The sequence below is a fragment of the Phoca vitulina genome, unplaced genomic scaffold (genome assembly GCF_004348235.1).
Source record: "Phoca vitulina isolate PV1807 unplaced genomic scaffold, GSC_HSeal_1.0 scaffold8, whole genome shotgun sequence".
Taxonomy (NCBI): Eukaryota; Metazoa; Chordata; class Mammalia; order Carnivora; family Phocidae; genus Phoca; species Phoca vitulina.
Window position 1 is genome coordinate 35,025,896 of NW_022589711.1, and position 19,461 is coordinate 35,045,356.

At 40.8% G+C, this 19,461-nt stretch overlaps 1 protein-coding gene across 6 annotated transcripts in view; it reads left to right on the forward strand.

Moving 5' to 3' along the window:
- The window catches only part of PHLDB2 (pleckstrin homology like domain family B member 2), a 105,439-nt gene that overhangs the window by 6,268 nt on the left and 79,710 nt on the right, over positions 1 to 19,461 (forward strand). For all 6 annotated transcript variants that reach the window (XM_032406519.1, XM_032406523.1, XM_032406524.1 and 3 more), the window contains exon 2: positions 11,826 to 13,174. In XM_032406519.1, the coding sequence (XP_032262410.1) occupies positions 11,840 to 13,174 (1,335 nt within the window). In that variant the 5' untranslated portion in view covers positions 11,826 to 11,839. The remainder of the gene's footprint in view (positions 1 to 11,825; positions 13,175 to 19,461) is intronic.

The window sequence follows — 19,461 nt, forward strand, 5'->3', positions numbered from 1 at the left end:
TACTTTATGGCATTTTTGAAATCCATCTGCCCAATTTTTGAGTTGAAGGGGAAAAAACGACTATGGAAGATGTGGTTACCTTGTGTTTGCTTCATCTCTCCTGAGCCTACTTATGCTCTATTTCCAGTTCATTAATTTTGGGTAAGAGAACGGGGAACGTAGTGTTTTGAGGTTTAGGGGAGGTTACTTTGGAAGATTAAAAGATGACTCTTAAGAGAGTGTATTTTGATCAGTAGACTGGAATGTGGACAGGGTGGTGGAAAGATCAGAGTTTGGTCCCATAGACTCAGCTTCCAATTCAAGTCCCTAGTGGAGGTTTCAGGACCAAAAGAGAGCATCTTTATCCCCATGTAATCCTAAGGTCAGTATTTTTCTTGCTTGAAATTGGCCTTGAGTTGAGGGATGCTTTTTCCTGGAGGACCACTCTGCTTCGGGAAGGGGATCTGAAGGAAGGTGCACGCACACACAGTCATGACCCCCAGCTTAGCTACCTCCTGACTCCCCCATTTCTCTGGCTTTATCTTCACTGTGGTGGTCACGTAACAGAGGAGGAGTCTTCCAGGTCCATAGTAAGAATCACCTCACCCAGGGATGAATTATACCAATGATCAGAAATAACAAACATCTGGAAACATTGGATTTCGGGGGTAATTTCAGGAATCTTCATCTTGAGCTGAAACTGTTTTAGGATTCTATAAAGAACCCTGAAAATATGAGTCTATAATTTCCTATAACTCTCTCACTTTCAAAGAAGAAGTAACCTAATTTATCTACAAAGCATGTCAGTCTCTCTTAGCATAAATATATAAGGCGCACGCGCATTTGTGTGTGTGTGTGTGTGTGTGTGTGTGTGTGTGTGTGTATGTGTATGTGTTAAAGTTTTTTTGAGGCTCACATTCTTCAAGATATAACAATTTGGCAATTTTTGTGAATACTCCTACATTTTAACTTTCTGAAGAGATGGTTTTTCTTTGGGCACACATAGTGGTGAAATTTAGTTACCGCACTAGCATTATCTTGCAAGTATTTTGAATATAACTGCCTGATACTTGCAATCTGGACAATGCACTTTTTTTTCAAATTTCCCCCATGTACTTAAAAAAATTAGCTTTTAGGAGCTTAATTCAATATGATAGAGGTTTAGTATTTCATGCTTAAAAAAGTAAGCTAGGAGCCACTGATATGACCCCATCATGCTTTATAAAGTGAACCAGTACAATTTTTAAGTCAGTATATATTCATGTAATTTATTCATATTGATTTTCAAAATGCATACATCTTACCTTTTAAATATTTTATTATGGAAAAATTTTAAGCATACGCAAAAGTTAACAGAATAATAGTGAAATCTCATGTACCTTCCGTATGTGATTCTAATCTTGTTTCATCTGTAGACCTTACTTCTTCCCCCTAAAACATGGATTATTATAAAGCAAATTTTAAACACTGTACTATTTCATTCATAAATAATTTAAAATGTAACTCTAAGAGTAGGGTTTTTAAAAAAAATAGCTATATCATTAGTACACCTAAAAAAATAGCATTTACAATATCATCTATTTTCCAGTCAATGTTTAGATTCTCCGATTGTCTCATAAAATTTTTTAAATAATTGGATTGTTCAAAACAAGATCCAAAGAAGGCCGATGCATTACGTTTAATCGGTATGTCTCCCGAGTCTCTTTTAATCCAAAACAGCTTCCTCTCTTTCTTGTTCTTTTTTTTTTTTTTCTTGCCATATGCTGGTTGAAGATACTGTTGGTTTTTGTTGTTGTTGTTGTTGTTGTTTGGTAGGCTTTCCTATATTCTAGATTTAAGTGATAGCATCTCTGTGGTGTTTATTATATTCCCTCGGTCTCATATTTTCTATAATCAGAGACAGCATGTTTTTAATTTGAGACCTTTCCTACCATGTCACTGGGTTGAACTTAATTTATAATATATGTATGTATGTGCTTATTGGATTAATATTGTCTCTTTTTTAAAATATTGCTAAAGCTACTTTAATAATGGCATAAACACCAATGTGAGTCTAATTGACAAAAGTCACATTTTGAGGATTTAGGTATGAGTCAGGAATTTTGTTGGTGGGAATGGAATTTGAATGGCCCTTATGTGTTTTGAGGTTGTTTCTGCTTTGTGGCCTCCCTCCAGCCTGCCTTCCTCACTGGCTGGAGAGAGCTATCACAGGAAACATGCCGCCAAATTCCTTGGAGAGTCTAAAGAATATTTCAAAGTTCATACAAACAAGTCTTATTCAAGGGACTAGCACAAATTTTTTTTAAATCCCCATACTTGGTGTTTTACCCTCTTCGTTGAAGTCCTCTAAGATTTTTATTCCTATATAACACTCTAGACTTATTTAAAAGTAGCCTGTGATACAGGAGATAAAGACCCTCATTTGAAGTACAGCTATTGCTGTTGGTTGTGATTACTTTTAGGAAACTTTGAGTTATTTTTTGGACAGAGCTTAGACTTGGTACAGTGAGAGATGACAGAGGGGATCGGTAATGTGGGGTTAGACTCCTTTATTGTGATAGGAGGGAGCTGGAACTCTATAACTTTCCGCCTCACTTCTTCCCTCTGCATTAAATGTCCTCCTTATCTCCCATCGCTCACCACTCCCATCTGTGCTCTGTCCTCCCTATAGGGGTATTTGATGCTTCTGTTCTTTCTTTAATGGTTTCCCTGACCTCTTTGCTTAGGTGACTCCAGAATATAATGTAGCAAAACCAAAGCAAACCAAGAGAGACACTGTGTGATCAGTGTCCTGAAAAGTCATGTCAGCCATTGGTCCTCACCTCTCTCCCCAGCCCGGCCGTGGGTCACCCCGACAGCCGGCCAGTTGCAAGGATGCCCTGAGTTGCCTGGGTTCTGGAGAGCCTCCTCTGGCAGTCATGGAAAGCCTTCGTGCATTTCAGGCTGCCGTGGGCATGTGGGCAGCATGCGTCTGTCTGTGAGGGTGTGTGTGCGTGACTGCCCACAGTAAGATTTACAGCCACCTGTGAATAGGATCCATCTGCAAGGACAAAACAGCCTTCTTCCTCTGCCTTTCAGATACATTTATTCCTGTGCAATTGCTTTTTTTTGGATCTTATGGAGAGATGGAAATATCTTCCTTGGAGATTATCAACCTATGTACATGCGTCTAATGGATACTAATGATTTTGTTCAAATAGGCAGATCTTTTTTTTTTTTTAAGATTTTATCTATTTATCTGAGAGAGAGAGCTCAAGAGCGGGATAAGGGGCAGAGGGAGAAGCAGACTCCCTGCCTAGCAGAGAGCCCGATGTGGGTCTCGATCCCACATGACCTGAGCCGAAGGCAGATGCTTAACCGACTGAGCCACCCAGGCGCCCCAAAATAGGCAGATCTTTAAATGACAAAAGAGCATGGCGCAAGGGAAGAGGAGTGGGAATCCATTGGCTGCTGTCTTTATTTGCAAAAAGAACAAGAACGGTACAGGTCTACTAACAGAAGTGGTTTTCTTCTCTGCACTGGGATATAAAACCTCGAGTGAGGAGCAAGAGTTTAAAGGAACAGAGTTTAGGAAGCGGGATGAGTGAGTGGGAGATGAGGAGATGAGTGTTGAGGCGATCATTTAGGGATGCTTGCAGAAACTGTGTGTGGGAGGTGATCTGTGGAAGAGGCAGGATCTGGGGATAGTTGCCGGGAGGAGGTGTTTGCCAGTGGGTGTAGGGCTGAGTGGAGAGGTGAGGCTTGTTTGCAGAGATGGAGGAGGCTGAGGAGGATTTAGTGATGAAAGGAAATATTTGTGCAAAAGGAGGGGATGTTTGTGAAAGGGAGAGCTGAGAGGACTGAAGGTTTCAATGAGGATGATGTTTGGATAACAGAGGATGGGGGAAATGGCTGCTTTTGGAGTCCTGAAATGAAAATATGGCTAGAGAAGGAAGTGGTTATTCCCGCGAAGCTTCTTGTTAGCCCTCCCCTCTGCCCCCCTCATCATGTTTTCTTGTTGGGATTTCAGTGCAACACAACATAACACACATTTCTTGTTGGGATTAGCCCTCCCCCCTGCCCCCCCCATCATGTTTTCTTGTATGGTATTGTACAATGGAATTGTATCCATTGTTCTCCATTCTTAAGCTTGGGGTTTGAGGCTGAAATAGATTTCCTGGTTTTCCCTTTTTGTCCTCTAAAAGCTCCCCCTCAGGCCCCATCTGCTGTCACAGGAATACCCCTCCTCCCCAGAATTCCTGTAAAGAATGGCACTGCTTTTGAGGGACTGCTCTAAGCTGGTGTCTGAATTCAATTACATGTCATCAGTGCGTGCTTTATTTATAACCTCACCATATTGTAGACATCAGCGCTGAAAGAGACCAGCCCCTGGACCACCAGTGTTCTGGGAGAGCTCTGAACACCAGCGTCAGCCACCGTCTGGGACAGCAAAAGCGCCCAGAGCCAGCCCCTCAGCTCCAAGGGCCCCTGTAGGGCACAGTGGAGACTCAAACTTTTTTATGAAGTGGAAATTTTAACCGATACCCTCCTGATCTTGGAGGGTATTATTTTTTTCTGAGTTGGCTTCTGTAATCTACATCCTCACCTCTTCCCAGCTGTATGAAACAGTCTCCCCTCTCCCATCACCTGCTCTGCTCCGCCAGTCCTCCTCTGATTAATCCCCTCTGTTCTGGGTGACCCTAGGAAGTGTCGGTGCATGGCAAGGTCAAATGACAAGTAATGCATCATATAGTTTAGGACTCCTCCAAACTCTTTTGGGGTTTCTGGATAACTGCATTTATATGGGTCAGACTGTAAGTCCTTCTCCCTTAACACAACGCAACGCAATGCAGCGCAGTGCAACACAACATAACACACGCTTTGTGTTAATTTGTTTCTTAAAACTTTCCTCTCTGGGTGTGTTTTCAGCATCTTGAAACCAAGATCCCTACATCTCAGGCCATTGCAGTGCTGTAAATTCCCTGTTGGTGACACAGTTTGAATGGGATCAGCTTTGTTGTGTTGTTACTGAGTGTACGGAGTGCTGGAGAACTCTTTTAAAACAGATGCCAGAACTGTGGTTCAAAGAGCAAAGGAGCTACAAAGAAACTCATCAACATGATCCTCGAGATAGTTTTTCAAGTAATTTTCTTCTCTAGGGAAAAAGCGCTGTGAGTTTCTGTGCAATCTTCCAGAGATCTCTTCATGACTTCTGGCATTTTCTAATTGACAGTGAGCTGATGTACATTTCAGGTGATAAAATAACAAGAGCTCTGGGGGGATTAAATTTATGGATTGGAAAGTAAGCCCAAACGTTTCAGCATACATTAACTTCTTTCCTGTTTAGACTTCCCGGTGTTGTCTTTTCTCTCAGATGGGCACCAGATGACTTCTCCCCTTCTCCACGCCCATTCTGTGGATATGCATGTAATACAACGGAGTTGCTCAAGCCCTCGGGACTCTTTTGCTTCCATAATAACAATGCAGTCGTTTTATAATTTCCCTGAGACTTCTTTTTGTTTACATAAGATGTGTAGGAAACCCAAAATAAACACACCAGTGTAGACCCAGAAGCCAGGCTGGAAACGGAGTCTTCCTTGCCTGCCTCCCCTCTTACACATGTTAACGCAGATCTCTCCCCACTACTGCCCTCCCTCTCCTTTGCCACTTCGGCAACACCTTCCTTTTACCTGCACCATCCTAGCTCTTCCTCATCTTAAACTCAGCTGCAGTCTCTGATGCATTCTATCTGCAGTGTTCCCATCCCAACACTCCTTCCCTCATTTCCTCATTAAACCCAAACTCTTCCAACTGTGTTTTCCACCCTTCCGCCTGCTTGTTCACCCTTTCATCTTCCTTCAAAGTACGTACTGGTTACCATTCTCCGTTCTCTTGTGCTTTCCCCATTTCTTAGCTTCCACTTGTGTGATCTCACCTGCAATGAAAAGAATACTCTGGAAGTAGGAAAGGAGAAAGACATCATGCCATGATTGTCGCTCCTGGGGTCAGCAGGGGCACCAGCTGATTCTTTACCTTTTGAGTTGAATTGGTTGGTGGGATTAAGAGATATCAAATTGAGACAGGTATACAGATGCACTCAGCTAGGGCGGGTGAACTAAGCTTCAGGAAAATGAGTCAGTTCCATATTTGTATTTGATGATAAATTTTTACATGTACAGCCTTTTACATATCTTTAAGAGACCCAGTGAGTTTGAACTGAAAAACTGGGGTATCAAACATGAATATTCCTTCAAATATTCTCTGGAATGTCCGTATGTCCAAATCATGCTTAAATTTCCCCTACAAGTATGTGCATATGGGGGAGTAATGTTACATGTTTCTCAGATGTGGCTTCTTTGCAAATGTCCTGCTTGTCTCTTCCCTGGAGTCTGTAAAGCTGATCTTTCAGCAACTACTACGTTGCAATATTTTCGTATTGCATTTTGTTTGGCCAACCAAACTGCTTCAGTAATTATACTTTTTGATTTTTAGAAACGCACGTGTGAGGGTATCAAGTGTTACCACCCTATAAGGTAGTAAGAAACCTGTAGGAGTTTGATACTCTCTCGTTTTATTTGCCCAAATGAAGAGGGAAGAGAATTTGTTAGTATTTTATTTGGGTGATTAAGTAACATTTGCAACTGCAAACAAATTCAAATATAGTAATATATTTCATCATCTAAAATGACATCATTATCTTATATGGCTGAGTCAAAAATTAAACTTTTTTCACACCAAAATAGAATTTATTTGCTTTATACATAGTGACCTGACCAATTTTATTAGGAGAAAACAGAAAAACTATACTCTTTAAGAAAATTAAACTTCTAAATATCCATTTTTTGACATGAGGTGTTAAGCCCTTCAACTCTGTGCTGTTAACAGAGTAAATATTTAAAATGCAGTGTTTGGGTTCACTGTTTAATTTTTGACTTCTACTTAATCACATGTGCTCTGGCTTACTTTCTGGATTGCTGTCTCTGCACATTGTGGGAATTCTTCTTCTAACTTAGCTCTGTTTCCCATTTTGTATACATTATCTTAAAACCAAAGTCTCTCCACGAACTGACTTTAATTCTCTTCTTGTCTATTCTAATATCTCACGGATTTCCTCTTGTAGCCTTGTCTAAGATATCCTAAATGGTTGGAAGATTGCTTTCCAATTCAAACCACTCTTAGGGTAGGCAAATGGCTGGGACCCTTGAGGGTGTATCTTACATGGTGGTAGAGATGGGAAAGGATTTCGATCACTATGAGAGAGAAATGCATGATTATTAAATATAGTTCATCCCAGCAGATTTACATGCTAGACTTTTTTCAAAAAGGACCATAATAAAGAAAATAACCGTTTCTTTTTCCTTACACAATTTTTGTTGTTAATTCTGTCAGAGACAGGACATTTGCTGCATGTGCTAGTAGTCTAATGGGCTTGGGGATTTCTTTATACCCTTAAAATCACAGAATTTTAGGTGTAGAAGTGGCCTTATGCTACCCTTAGATAGTACTCGTCAGATTCTCTTTCCTTCAATGGGACTTAACTTTATTGTCATTTCTTTCCACTATGATTTCCACAGACTCCCACTCTCTCACTGGGTTAGTCCCCTCCATGCCCCTTTACCTATGTGTCAGTCAGTTCTCTATTAAGGCACGTGTCACACTGTATGGCAATCATTTGTTCATATGAATGTCTTTCCCTTTGGATTGTAAGCTATGTAAAGGCAGGAAGTGGAATATGACCACATACTTCCCAGTGCCCAGCTGAAAGCCTAGTTTATGGTAAGAACTTAAGGAAGATTAACACCTTCATAGTAGCAAACAACTCCCAAATCTCAGTGGCTTAAGACAATCTTGGGTTGGCAAGGGTCCTGTTTCATGGTGTCCTCACTGAGGGGTATAGGCTAAGAAAGTCTGCATAAACTTGGATGCATGCTAGTCATCTTGGCGGGGGGCTGGAAAGAGTGAATCATGCCCCAGTTCTTCATGTTTCGGCTTGGAACTGACATGTCACTTTCTCTCATTGTTCCTTGATCAAAGCAAGAGATGTAGCCATACCCAATGTCATAGGGGTGTACAAGAGCAACACCTCTGTGTTTCTGAAGGAGGAGGTCAGGAACGTTAGCGAGCCCCACTAATACCTAAATCAATATCTGATGCACGGTGGGCACCTATGAACCATTTAATGAATAAAGTACCTAGAACTTTCTGTTGGGATTTTAAATTTTTCCGTACAATAATTAGAACCACTTCAAGTATGTATCCTGTTAACTACATTTTTTAGAAGATGAGGATGCTAATATTATTGTACAAGCTGTGTTCAGCAGACTTCTGGGAATTTTTTTGTAACCACTTTGTTCACTTTACTCATATTAGGGGAGGCGTTGTGTTTGATTTTGTAGTTTTTCAGATGATTAGAGTACGGAATGGGTATATTTGCACAATTAACATTTTGCCTGAGTCATTAAGAAGAGTTGGGAAAAATGTTGAAGTCATCAGATATTTACATATTAAGTTAGTCTGACCAAGAACCTTTTTTAGAAGAGTTATTATCTGGCTCAACAGTTCGACAAAAGCTTAGGAAAAATGAGAACGTAATCAACTTAAACATGAAGTATTTCTGAGAACACTTAAGTTCTACTTTCTTAGCAAATTTCAATTATACAATAGTGTTTTCAACTACAGTGTAGTCACCATGTTTTATATTAGATCCTCAGACATCCATCTTGTAGCTGAAAGTCTGTACCCTTTTACCAACTCATTTACAACTTGAATGTTCTCTCTTTCTCTCTCTCTCTTTCTTTCACACACACACACGTGTTTGAGGTGATGGATGTGTTAACTAACCAGATGGTGAGAATCCATTCACAACATGTATGTACATCAAATTACCACAATGTCCATTTTAAATATCTTGCAATCTTATCTGTCAATCATACCTCAATAAAGCTGAAATAAAATAAATGCAATTTTTTATTTTTATAAAAGATTTTATTTATTTATTCATGAGATACAGAGAGAGAGAGGGGCAGAGGAAGAGGCAGGCTCCCAAGGAGCAGGGAGCCCAATGCAGGACTCGATCCCAGGACCCTGGGACCATAACCCGAGCCGAAGACAGACGCCCAACCATCTGAGCTACCCAGGCGCCCAATAAATGCAAATTTTTAAAAAGAGAAGTATTGCCACAGATTATACTCTAGTATTTTACACTGTTTTCCCCCCCTTAACTGTCAAAGCAAGTCAGATAGAGTGCATAAAATGTGCAAAGTACAAACTAGTATGAGAGGTGAATTAAAAATCACTGGTAATACCTCCACCCAGATAAAACCACTACTGACTTTTTGGCATGATTTCTTCCATTCCATTGTTCTTGTTCTTGGTGTAGAATAGGCATATAGACAAAACAAGAGAAGATATTGGTTCATAATAGGGGGGTAGCGGTGGAAATGGCAAGAAATGATCAGATTGAGACTATGTTTTAGGGACAATGTTGATAAGATTTATTGATGGATAAAATGAGGAAGGAAGTGATAGATGAGGGATAGGATTGAGAGAGGAGACATTGATTGGGGATATCAATGATGACTCCCAGGATTTTGACCTGAGTGTCTGTGTGTAATCAGTGTGTTTGGGTGGGTGTACATATAAGAAAACTGTACTCATTTATATATGACTTTTAAAATTTACTGAACATTATATGAATGCACTTTTTAGACTAGAAATTATACTTCAAAATAATTATTTTAAATGAGTGTGTAATATTCACCCATATGAAGTATTATAGCTTATTTAACTTTTTCCCTATTGTTAGGCATTTAGGGTATTTGCCCCTCATAATAAATAACACTGTAATGTCCTCAGGGCCCACTTATTTCCTTGTTTCTTCAATTTGAAAATATTTAACTTGAGGGAATTGGCCAAGGTTTGCTGGAATTTGAGCATGGCAGACCAAGCAGAGATGAAGTTAGTTGAGAACAGAGGGGATCATGACTGGAGGTCATCTTGGTTTCAGTCCTCCAAGGGGGCAGAGGGAGGTATGTCTCAAACCAGGCTTGCGTTGCTTTAAAGATCATAGCTGGTGGTCATAAACAGCTGCTGAAAGGGACATTTGGCTTAGGGGCAGAGATGGCATGGTCCTTGAAGATTGAAAGACCTGACAAAAGCCAGATTGCAGGACCAGATTCCAGCTGGGAGGCAGTTCTAAAGGAGAATCTCATTTTTTTTTTTCTTGAGGTCTACTCCAAAAGATAATCATGCTTTTAATCCACCAGGGCAGGGATTTGGGTTGGAGGATAGGGAACCCAAAGCAGAGCTTACTGGGGGAAGCTTGACTTTACAAGATGATGGGTACTCAGCCCATCACTAGGATTTAAACACCCAGACTGTTTCTTGGCCCCAGCCTGGATAAGAAGCAGTTCCCTACTCTACTGTCTGAATCTGCCCAGGAAATCTGCAAAGCTGAGCATGCAAGGCGAAGTCCCCAATCTCTGGCTAGGACTCAGTGGAGGAAGGCTGTGACAGAAATTGAAAACTAGTGTTCATTGAGTGTCTCACCAGTGGGTCCATGGGAGTCAGAAGAGGCTGGAGATGAGATGAAATACTACATCTACCCCTCTTCCTTAAACTTGTGGCCTAGTTACGGAAGCAAGCCCGTCATAGAATTGGTTACTCACCATGAATGACTCTGTTGATACAGAGACCAGGGATGTAATACCTAGTGTCTGAGGAGGCTGAGGTGTTGGGCCATCTCAGCATTGCATGAGTTCAATGTGAATGTTTAAACTGTGTCTTTCCTTTGATGATAATCTGCAAAATACATATTTTTTTCAGTTACAAATACAAGCCTTCTCATTTGCAGCGATAATTTGTATTTAAAGTACGTTTTCATAACCTAAAACTTATTTTCTTAAGTTAATGGAATTCAAACAAGAGTGTGAGATCAAGGATGAGCATGATTCATTTAGGGTGCCTGGAACTTGAAGGATACTCCAGTTTCAGGTTTTAAATACTGCCTCCTGACCCTGAGATGGCAGTAGTTTGGGGAACCCTCTTTTCTCTGTTTCCTCGATTACCTGCCTTTTCTGATGGGTGCATGAACTTTATGAAATCTTTCTTGAGAAGGTAACTCTCATAGCCCCCTTTAAAGAGTCACCTTCTGACCCTCATGTTACTGATCAGTGTCTAATGTGAAACTCTCTGTGTGTGCCAGAATGTGAATTTTATCTCTGCAGGACTTGACTTCTGAGCAGTTAATGATTCTAGCAGAGACATCCAAAGGAGGGTGCATTGCATCACCACATTGGGTGTTTGCGTGGTACTCAGGAAGCAGGTGGTCCACCAAGGACTGGAACACTAACGGGAAATTGTCTCTTTTATGGACGAACCTCACCTGTACTTTGTTAGGGATTTGTTCTTCTCAAATATCATCCATGGCCTCTTGAGTTATTTTTCTTTTGTACAAAAAGCATCCCAGATCGGTGTTCTTTTTTTTTTTTTTTTAAGATTTTATTTATTTATTTGAGAGAGAGAGAGAGAAAGCACAAGCAGGGGGAGCAGCGGAGGGAGAGAGTGAAGCAGGCTCCTCGCTGAGCGGGGAGCCTGATGCAGGGCTCGATTCCAGGACCCTGGGATCATGACCTGAGCCGAAGGCAGACGCTTAACCGACTGAGCCACCCAGGTGCCCCCCAGATCAGTGTTCTTTATGGTTCTTCATTTTGCAATAGTTTTACCAGATTTATTACTAAAACAGAGTTTGTGCTTGTTAATTACATCAGGTCGGACTGCAAGGCTATTTGTTCAGATGTAGGCTGACAAGTCCTTGCTCTTTTTCAATCTTCTTTGCTAAGTAAGATTTTCTCTTTTTTCCTTTACAGATTCCAACAAGATCATGGCGGAGCATTGCCACACGCAGAAGCAGCTCGATTTACAAAATGGTAGCTTAGAGGCAAGCTTGGTGGCAAATTCCCTTGAGGACGATTCCCCAAACATGATGGAGAGCCTGAGCCCGAAGAAATATTCTTCCAGCCTGAGATTTAAAGCCAATGGAGACTATTCTGGCTCTTATTTAACCCTCTCGCAACCTGTGGCTGCTAAGAGAAGCCCTTCCCCTCTGGGAACCAGTGTCAGGAGCAGCCCCTCCCTGGCCAAAATCCAGGGAAGCAAGCAGTTCTCCTGCGATGGGACTGACAAAAATATTTCCATGAAACCGCCCACCCCTCTACTCAGCACTTCCCCCTCCCTCAGTGGGTACCCACTTGGGAGAGGGGACTTCGATCATTATACTGGCCGGGACAGTGAAAGGTCCTTGAGGCTCGCAGAGAAGCCTCCCTACTCCAAATATAGCTCAAGGAATAAATCCCACGACAATGTCTACTTTCTCGGGGGGCTGGAAGGCCGGAAGGTGTCCGGCTCGCTCCTGGCCATGTGGAACGGAAGTCCCCTGAGTGACACGGGCCCCTCTCCCATCAGCAGATCGGGGGCAGCAAGCATGCCTTCAAGCCCAAAGCAAGCCAGGAAAATGAGCATCCAGGACAACCTGACCCTTCAGCCCAAGTTGAGCCGACACAAGGAGCCGGCATCTGAAAACATGGGTTTAAGAACTAGGAAGTATTCGGGCAGCAGCCTGAGTCACATGGGAGCCTACAGCCGCTCTCTCCCCAGGTTACACAGGGCCACCGACAACCAGCTGACGCCCCTCAGTTTGCCTCCCAGAAACTCTCTGGGCAGTTCCAAACGAACAAAACTGGGGGAAAAGGATCTACCTCATAGCATCATAGACAATGACAATTACCTGAATTTTTCTTCTTTGAGCTCAGGGGCTTTACCCTATAAACCCTCAGCGTCTGAGGGCCATCCTTACGTCAGTTCCACCCTCAGTGTCCCTGCCAGTCCGCGAGTGGCTCGCAAGATGCTTCTGGCCTCCACCTCCTCCTGTACCTCCGATGACCTTGACAGGGCTTCCTACTCCGGGCCTGGCCCAGGTCACTCGTTTCCTCCCGGGGAGCCGGACAGAGTGTTTGCCGCCAGGAGGAACTTCTCTTGTGGATCTGTCGAGTTTGATGATGCGGATTTGGACAGCCTCAGACAGGCCTCAGGAACTCCCCAGCCCATCCTTCGGGAAAGGAAAAGCAGCATCAGCTCCATTTCAGGCCGCGATGACCTGATGGATTATCACCGGCGGCAGAGGGAGGAGAGACTCAGGGAGCAGGAGATGGAGCGACTGGTAATCTTCTTCATCTGACTTGACCTCACTCTTCCCTTGAGCAGCTTCTTGGAGACGCACTCCAAGGATATGTGTGGGCCTGTAGGATGTCCAAGGGCACCAGCCACTGCTGTGCCTTTCTAGAATTCTGCTGTCCTTCCCTTTCTCGTGCCCTGTTATTGGTCACGTGTGGGTACTTGAAGGCCTACCTGTAGCTAGTGTTATGTTAAGTTGCTCTGCAGCGGCTTCTTGATAAACCTAACCATGTAGTTGTGAATTTTACTGAATTTCTTATAAGTCTTACAAACTTTTCTTTAAGACTGTGAGTAAACACTGATTTATATTACCGATGCCATCAAATTAGCATGTGCGTGGTCTGATAGGAATAATCGGTGAAATCATGACTCATTGGGAATTAGGCAGTAAACTTTTTGGTAGAGCAAGTGGTCTGGAAAGTTGAAAGGTCGGCTAAATGTTGCCCAACCTTTTTCCTGCAAGGTACACATACACCACCCCCATACGCCTTTCAGTGATGTCTCCTAGTACATAGTGACACCCAACTACACATTCAGAAAAGTTTTTTGAGTTGTCTTTTTCTATTGAAAATGGATTTATGCTTATTGTGGGAAATACTGAAAATAGTAAGAAAGGAGGAAACATCTCTTGAGAGTCCCATTAAGGAATGAGGACAAACTACTGCATTCTTATTCTTTTTTTCTTTTAAGCATAGACTTTTTTGTCCATGTGTTTTTTAGGAAGAACAGGGTCAGAGATTATTTTAATTCATTAATGGTGAGTTGTTCCTTGATGAGGGATGCAGCAAGATGATACAGCTGATCTACAAAAGTATAAGAGTAGCAAAAGTATTTTCATTGCTAAAAGAAAGTATACTGGAATAAGATTTCTGAATCATATACCAAGCTGAGTAATGCCCCACAGGATAATAAAATTGTAACCTTTGGATTCAAATGGACAGAAACCGTTTGCATCTATCCAGGACAAAATTTGATTGGAATTTTAGAAAAAGCATCATTTGCATCACTAGTAATTTTTGATAAGTAAATATGTATCCTTACAGATATCCTAATCAGTAATAGTGAATGAAAACGAATGTGCATACCCTTAGAGAATTCTGTATTCCTTGGGTGGGTCTGTTAGATGGTGCTCCAATATGACAATTTCCTTTGTTATCGTAAATAATCTCCAGAGATTTTTCATGGTCACAAAAAGGTATTGTATTTGGGCTTGATTCATTGACATAAGTTCAGGAGAAGTTTTAATTAGCATATGAAAAAGCTTTCTTGTATGTGGGATAGCAAATCTGGCTCCATAGTGTGCTGAACAACTCTTACTTTTTTTTATTATAGTATAATTGACACACAGTGTTACATGAGGTACGTTAGTTTCAGGCATACAACATAGTGATTCTGCATATCTATACCTTAGGCTATGCTCACTGCGAGCGTGGCTCCCATCTGTCACCTTACAACTACTGACTATATCCCCTATGCTGTACCGTTCATCCCGGAGCAACTGTTATTAGTGAAGCCAGAAAGTTAACCTCTATTGGATAATTTATTAAGGAATCTAGGAGAGCATTTCAATGGCTTCCTTCACTCCAGTGATCTTCCTGAGATGCTATTATTTCCTCTTCTGTTCCAAGGGCAGGAAACCAACCTCGAAAATCACCTCCAGGTTTCATCTTTAGCACTTTTAAGTGTGGTGAATTTCTCATTCCTCCAGTTTCCCCAAATCTGCTAAAGTTCCCGACAATCCAGGAAGTGACCTTCCTTACTGCCTGTAAAGTCAGCGCCTTGTAAGTCACAAACAGGTCTTGGTTCAACTTCTTGGGAGAACTTTGTGGGTATTGGCTCCAAATATGAAGTTAGAACCCTTTTTTGCTTCATGATGGGCTTTATGATATTCGATGAAATGAGGCTTATGTTTAAATATGACGCTCTGGGTTTGGCCTCCGTTGCTTAGTCTATTTGCCTAGTGACCTCCCAGTAAAAGGGAAGATAGATTCTTACTGAGCCTATGCAAGAAATGTTATTGCATTTAAAAAATACAGTGACTTAGAAAAAATATTTCTTCCTGAATTCTGAGGGACCAAGGAGAACAAGCTACCCTTGAAAGAATGTTTCATTTAGTTTGCAAAATCAGAGTCAGCTAAATTGAGGGTTAGAGATCGATGGAGATGAATGCTAAAGGTGTTCCCCATTTAGACAGTAGAACATTACACATAATGCCAATGATTTTCCACAATACATACGGAAATTAGATTTCCAGTATCAGTTCGATGAGTTCTGTATAATTCTTATTCCTTTGCATCTTGGGTCATTAATTTGATTTCACGAAGTTATCTATTTGTGGACTAAAAGAAGTCCTCAGAATCTGATTTAGCCACCTCATACTGTCTCATGCTTGCCTATGCGGTGGCACCTCAGAAGCCTCTACTCACAAGATTGAAGAAAGAGTATCCGGTAAAGTTGTTTCCACCAGGCCCTTAGACTCTTTCTTTGTTAAAGGCATATTGTGGTCTATAACTTACAGCAGAATGTCTAGGCAAACTTGAGAGGGAAGCAGAGACCACTTGGTGAGGATAAGAGTAAGTGGCTGTGATTAATCTGTGGTTAAGTTCATGAACAGTAATCAGCAAGAAGGAGAGTTAAAATCCTCTGTCAGGGCGTAGGACATTGGTCTTATTTAATCAGTGTTTCCCCGGAGGGTAAGAACGTATCACAGAGAGTGAGGACATTTCACATACCCAGGACCTTTGTGTAAAGTACACCATCTCTGGACTTTATTTATATTATAATATTTTACCCATACAAAATTAGCCTAGGGAAGGCTGAGCTTCTCATTTGATTTGATAAATCTTCCTATGCAATTTTTGATGGTGTTGAGCTATTCATAAATAAGGGCATAGCAAACCTAATTATTTCTGACATTCTACTTTTTGTAAAGTTAAGGAACAAATCTTGTGCTTGCCCAGGTGTCAAATGGGAAAACTTAAGGATAGTTCAGATATAAAAGATATCTTGGAAAACTTTTTTTTTTTTTTTTTCTGAATTTAGGGTCTGATTTTGGGAAGGCAAAATCAAATATTAATTAGAGAAGATTTCATTACGTGACTAATATAGGATTGTGGATGCATGAGAACAATGAATATTTGTAGTTTGCCTACTGAATAAAGCAACAATAGATTATTTTATAATCTACAAGATATCTTAAATCATTAGGAAATGAAGAACTTTTATGTCATTTTAAATATTCAGGGAGGGGCACCTGGGTGGCTCAGTCATTAGGCGTCTGCCTTCTGCTCAGGTCATGATCCCAGGGCCCTGGGATCGAGCCCCACATCGGGCTCCCTGCTCTGCAGGGAGTCTGCTTCTCCCTCTCCCACTCCCCCTGCTTGTGTTCCCTCTCTTGCTGTGTCTCTCTCTGTCAAATAAATAAATAAATAAATATTCAGAGATATATTCCAGTTAGCACAAAGCACAAAAAAAGTACTCTTGTGAGATACCGAATCTCTCTGCTCTCTGGGCAGATTATGTAGAAAAATAACCTTTATTACTTTTTATAAGCATAGGCTGATTTCTCCAAGATCAATCTGTCATTTCAATATAGGTAACTGCATTTTAGTTTTATGTTAATAGGGTATTTGTCATGCATTACATTTTTTAAAATTACTTTATGAATAAACCCATCAAAGTTGTGCGAACTTTGCCATAATTTTAACATTTTATTACATTTTTATAGACTTGCTATTTTTTTTTTTTTTAAAGGTTTTATTTATTTCACAGAGAGAAAGACAGCCAGAGAGGGAACACAAGCAGGGGGAGTGGGAGAGGGAGAAGCAGGCTTCCCGCGGAGCAGGGAGCCTGATGTGGGGCTCGATCCCAGGACCCTGGGATCATGACCTGAGCCGAAGGCAGACGCTTAACGACTGAGCCACCCAGGCGCCCCTAGACTTGCTATTGCAAGTATTATAAACCAAGTCAAATAAAGCTCCCTTTGTGCAAACCTACAATTTTAAAATTTTCACCAACTTTTGTTCTTCATGGTCTTCTGTCAATTCTGGAATGACCGGATACTTTAAGGCAAAAAGTATGTAACTTAAAGATATTGGAAATTATGCTTAAACTGACACATCACAGAACATAATTACTATTGATATAAAAAGGTGTGTCACGGTTATAATTCAATTTTGTTTTGAGCACAACTTTTGTATTTTTCTTAACCTTAAACATTATATGGAAGTGATCTTAGCTTATCTTTCAAAAGTGAACTAATTTTATAAGACATTTAAAAAATTCAGATAAACTAATTCCTTTGTGATAGAAATAAATCCAAACTTATTTAAGTATGAAATTACAAGAGCACCTGGGTGCCTCAGTTGGTTGAGCATCTGACTCCTGGTTTCAGCTCAGGTCATGATCTCAGTCCTGGGATCGAGCCATGCTCTGGGCTCTGCGTTCAGCGTGGAGTCTGCTTGGGATCGTCTCCCTCTCCCTCTGTCCCTCCCCCACTCATGCTCTCTCTTTCTCTTTCTCTTAAATGAATAACTCTCTCAAAAAAAGTAGGAAATTACACATGTATTATACTGTACACAAATAAAACAAGGAAAAAACATATAGCTGATTTTTAAACCAGGTTGTCAAATCAGTCTGACTTGTACAAGAGATTGCTTTGATCACGTAAACTTGTTTTCTAAGAAAAAAACTGCTTCTGAAATCAGCATTTTTTGATGAGAAGGTTCTTTTTCTTAAAATGTGAATATATTTTAATTATTAGACTTTCATTTTATTTTCTTAGAATTTTGGAAATGTTAGATTTATCTAAATGCTTATTAGTCTCTAAAGCAATTTATTATTATCCCCAGGAAGTAGGAAAATACTTCACACATACACAGTGATTTTTTGCCCCCCTCAGGTACACAGACTCAGATAAAGAACTTAAAGCTTGGTTCTATAGCTTTAGCTAGAGGTCAAAAGTAAACACTGGAACATAAAATTTCCCTGTTCCATATCTCAAGAGACTGCTCACTTTTCCACTGGGCACAAAATATTGTCCTGAGTTGAACTCACAGATAGCAAAATAACCAACAAATTAAAACAACAGCAAACACAAACGTTCAGTCATCACTCACCTGAGCAAGGTTAAATTTCAGTTCTACCTGCAGATCACAAGTGGCCAGACCATAAAACCAGATCCCCACTCATTGCTGCCACCAGTGGAGATAACTATTGGTTTGTGTGCAAACCAAAACCCTGGTCAAACTTGGCCAAGAATCAGAAACAGAAACAAAGCACAGCCAGGAAAGCAGAAACTGCAAAAAAGAGCAAGTCAGTGAAGGTAAAGTTCTCTTGCTATTTGGAATTTACTCCAGGAGCCAAGAGAAGCTGCCCCTGGGTTTCCAGCCCATGAGATCTGTTTTGTGAAAAATGTAATTTAATTGACTCCCCAAGACGAGTGTACTTGGACATTTCACAGGCACCTCCAAAATGTCAAAGCATAATTTTCGAAAAAGAAACAGAACTCTTACACAAATATAAAATGAGTAGATGCCAAAGATTTATTTAACTCATTAGTGAGGAAACCAAGCAGAGTAAGCCTGGTTCACTAAGCATAATTTCTGTAGTACTTTTTAGCTAAACTGTGATTATACCAGGATTTCATCTGAATTTTTTTTTTTTTTACTTGTTCGATCTTTATTTGAAAACTCAAGGTAATTATATTGAGTCTTAAAGATTGAACCCTAATTATGAACCTCCAAGGACCTGTTTATGAGGTATAATAATCCACTTTGAGTCTACATTAAATGGCCTCCAACTGCTGTGCTATTTGAAATGTTTGTTTTTTTTAATAATTTTTATTCCTTCTTTCTTGCTCTCTCTGCCAATTCCTGCCTTTGTCATTATGCTAGCCTTTTCTTTCATTTTTATGATTTTAGAAACCAGATATCAAGCCTTGTTTAAAAATATTCCAAACTAAGAGTTACTAGGTCCAAGTGAAGTCTTGAGAGGGCTCTGTGTGCCTGAAATGTGTGTACTTCACTCCGTAGACCTCGTGACCTCCTTCTGGGCTGGTCTGTGCTTGTTTAAACTCCTCACTTCTGAGCTGTTTTCCAAGTAGAGGACATGAATGGATAAGATATCTCTAAAAGGCTGGGATGCTGATTCTTTGACAAACTAGGTTTTTTGGAGGCTAGAGAAATAATTGTACAGTAGACAGGATATTCTGTTATTCCTCTCATTTGCCTCCCTCCCAGTAATATAGAGGTAGGGATGGCATCTAGTGCATCT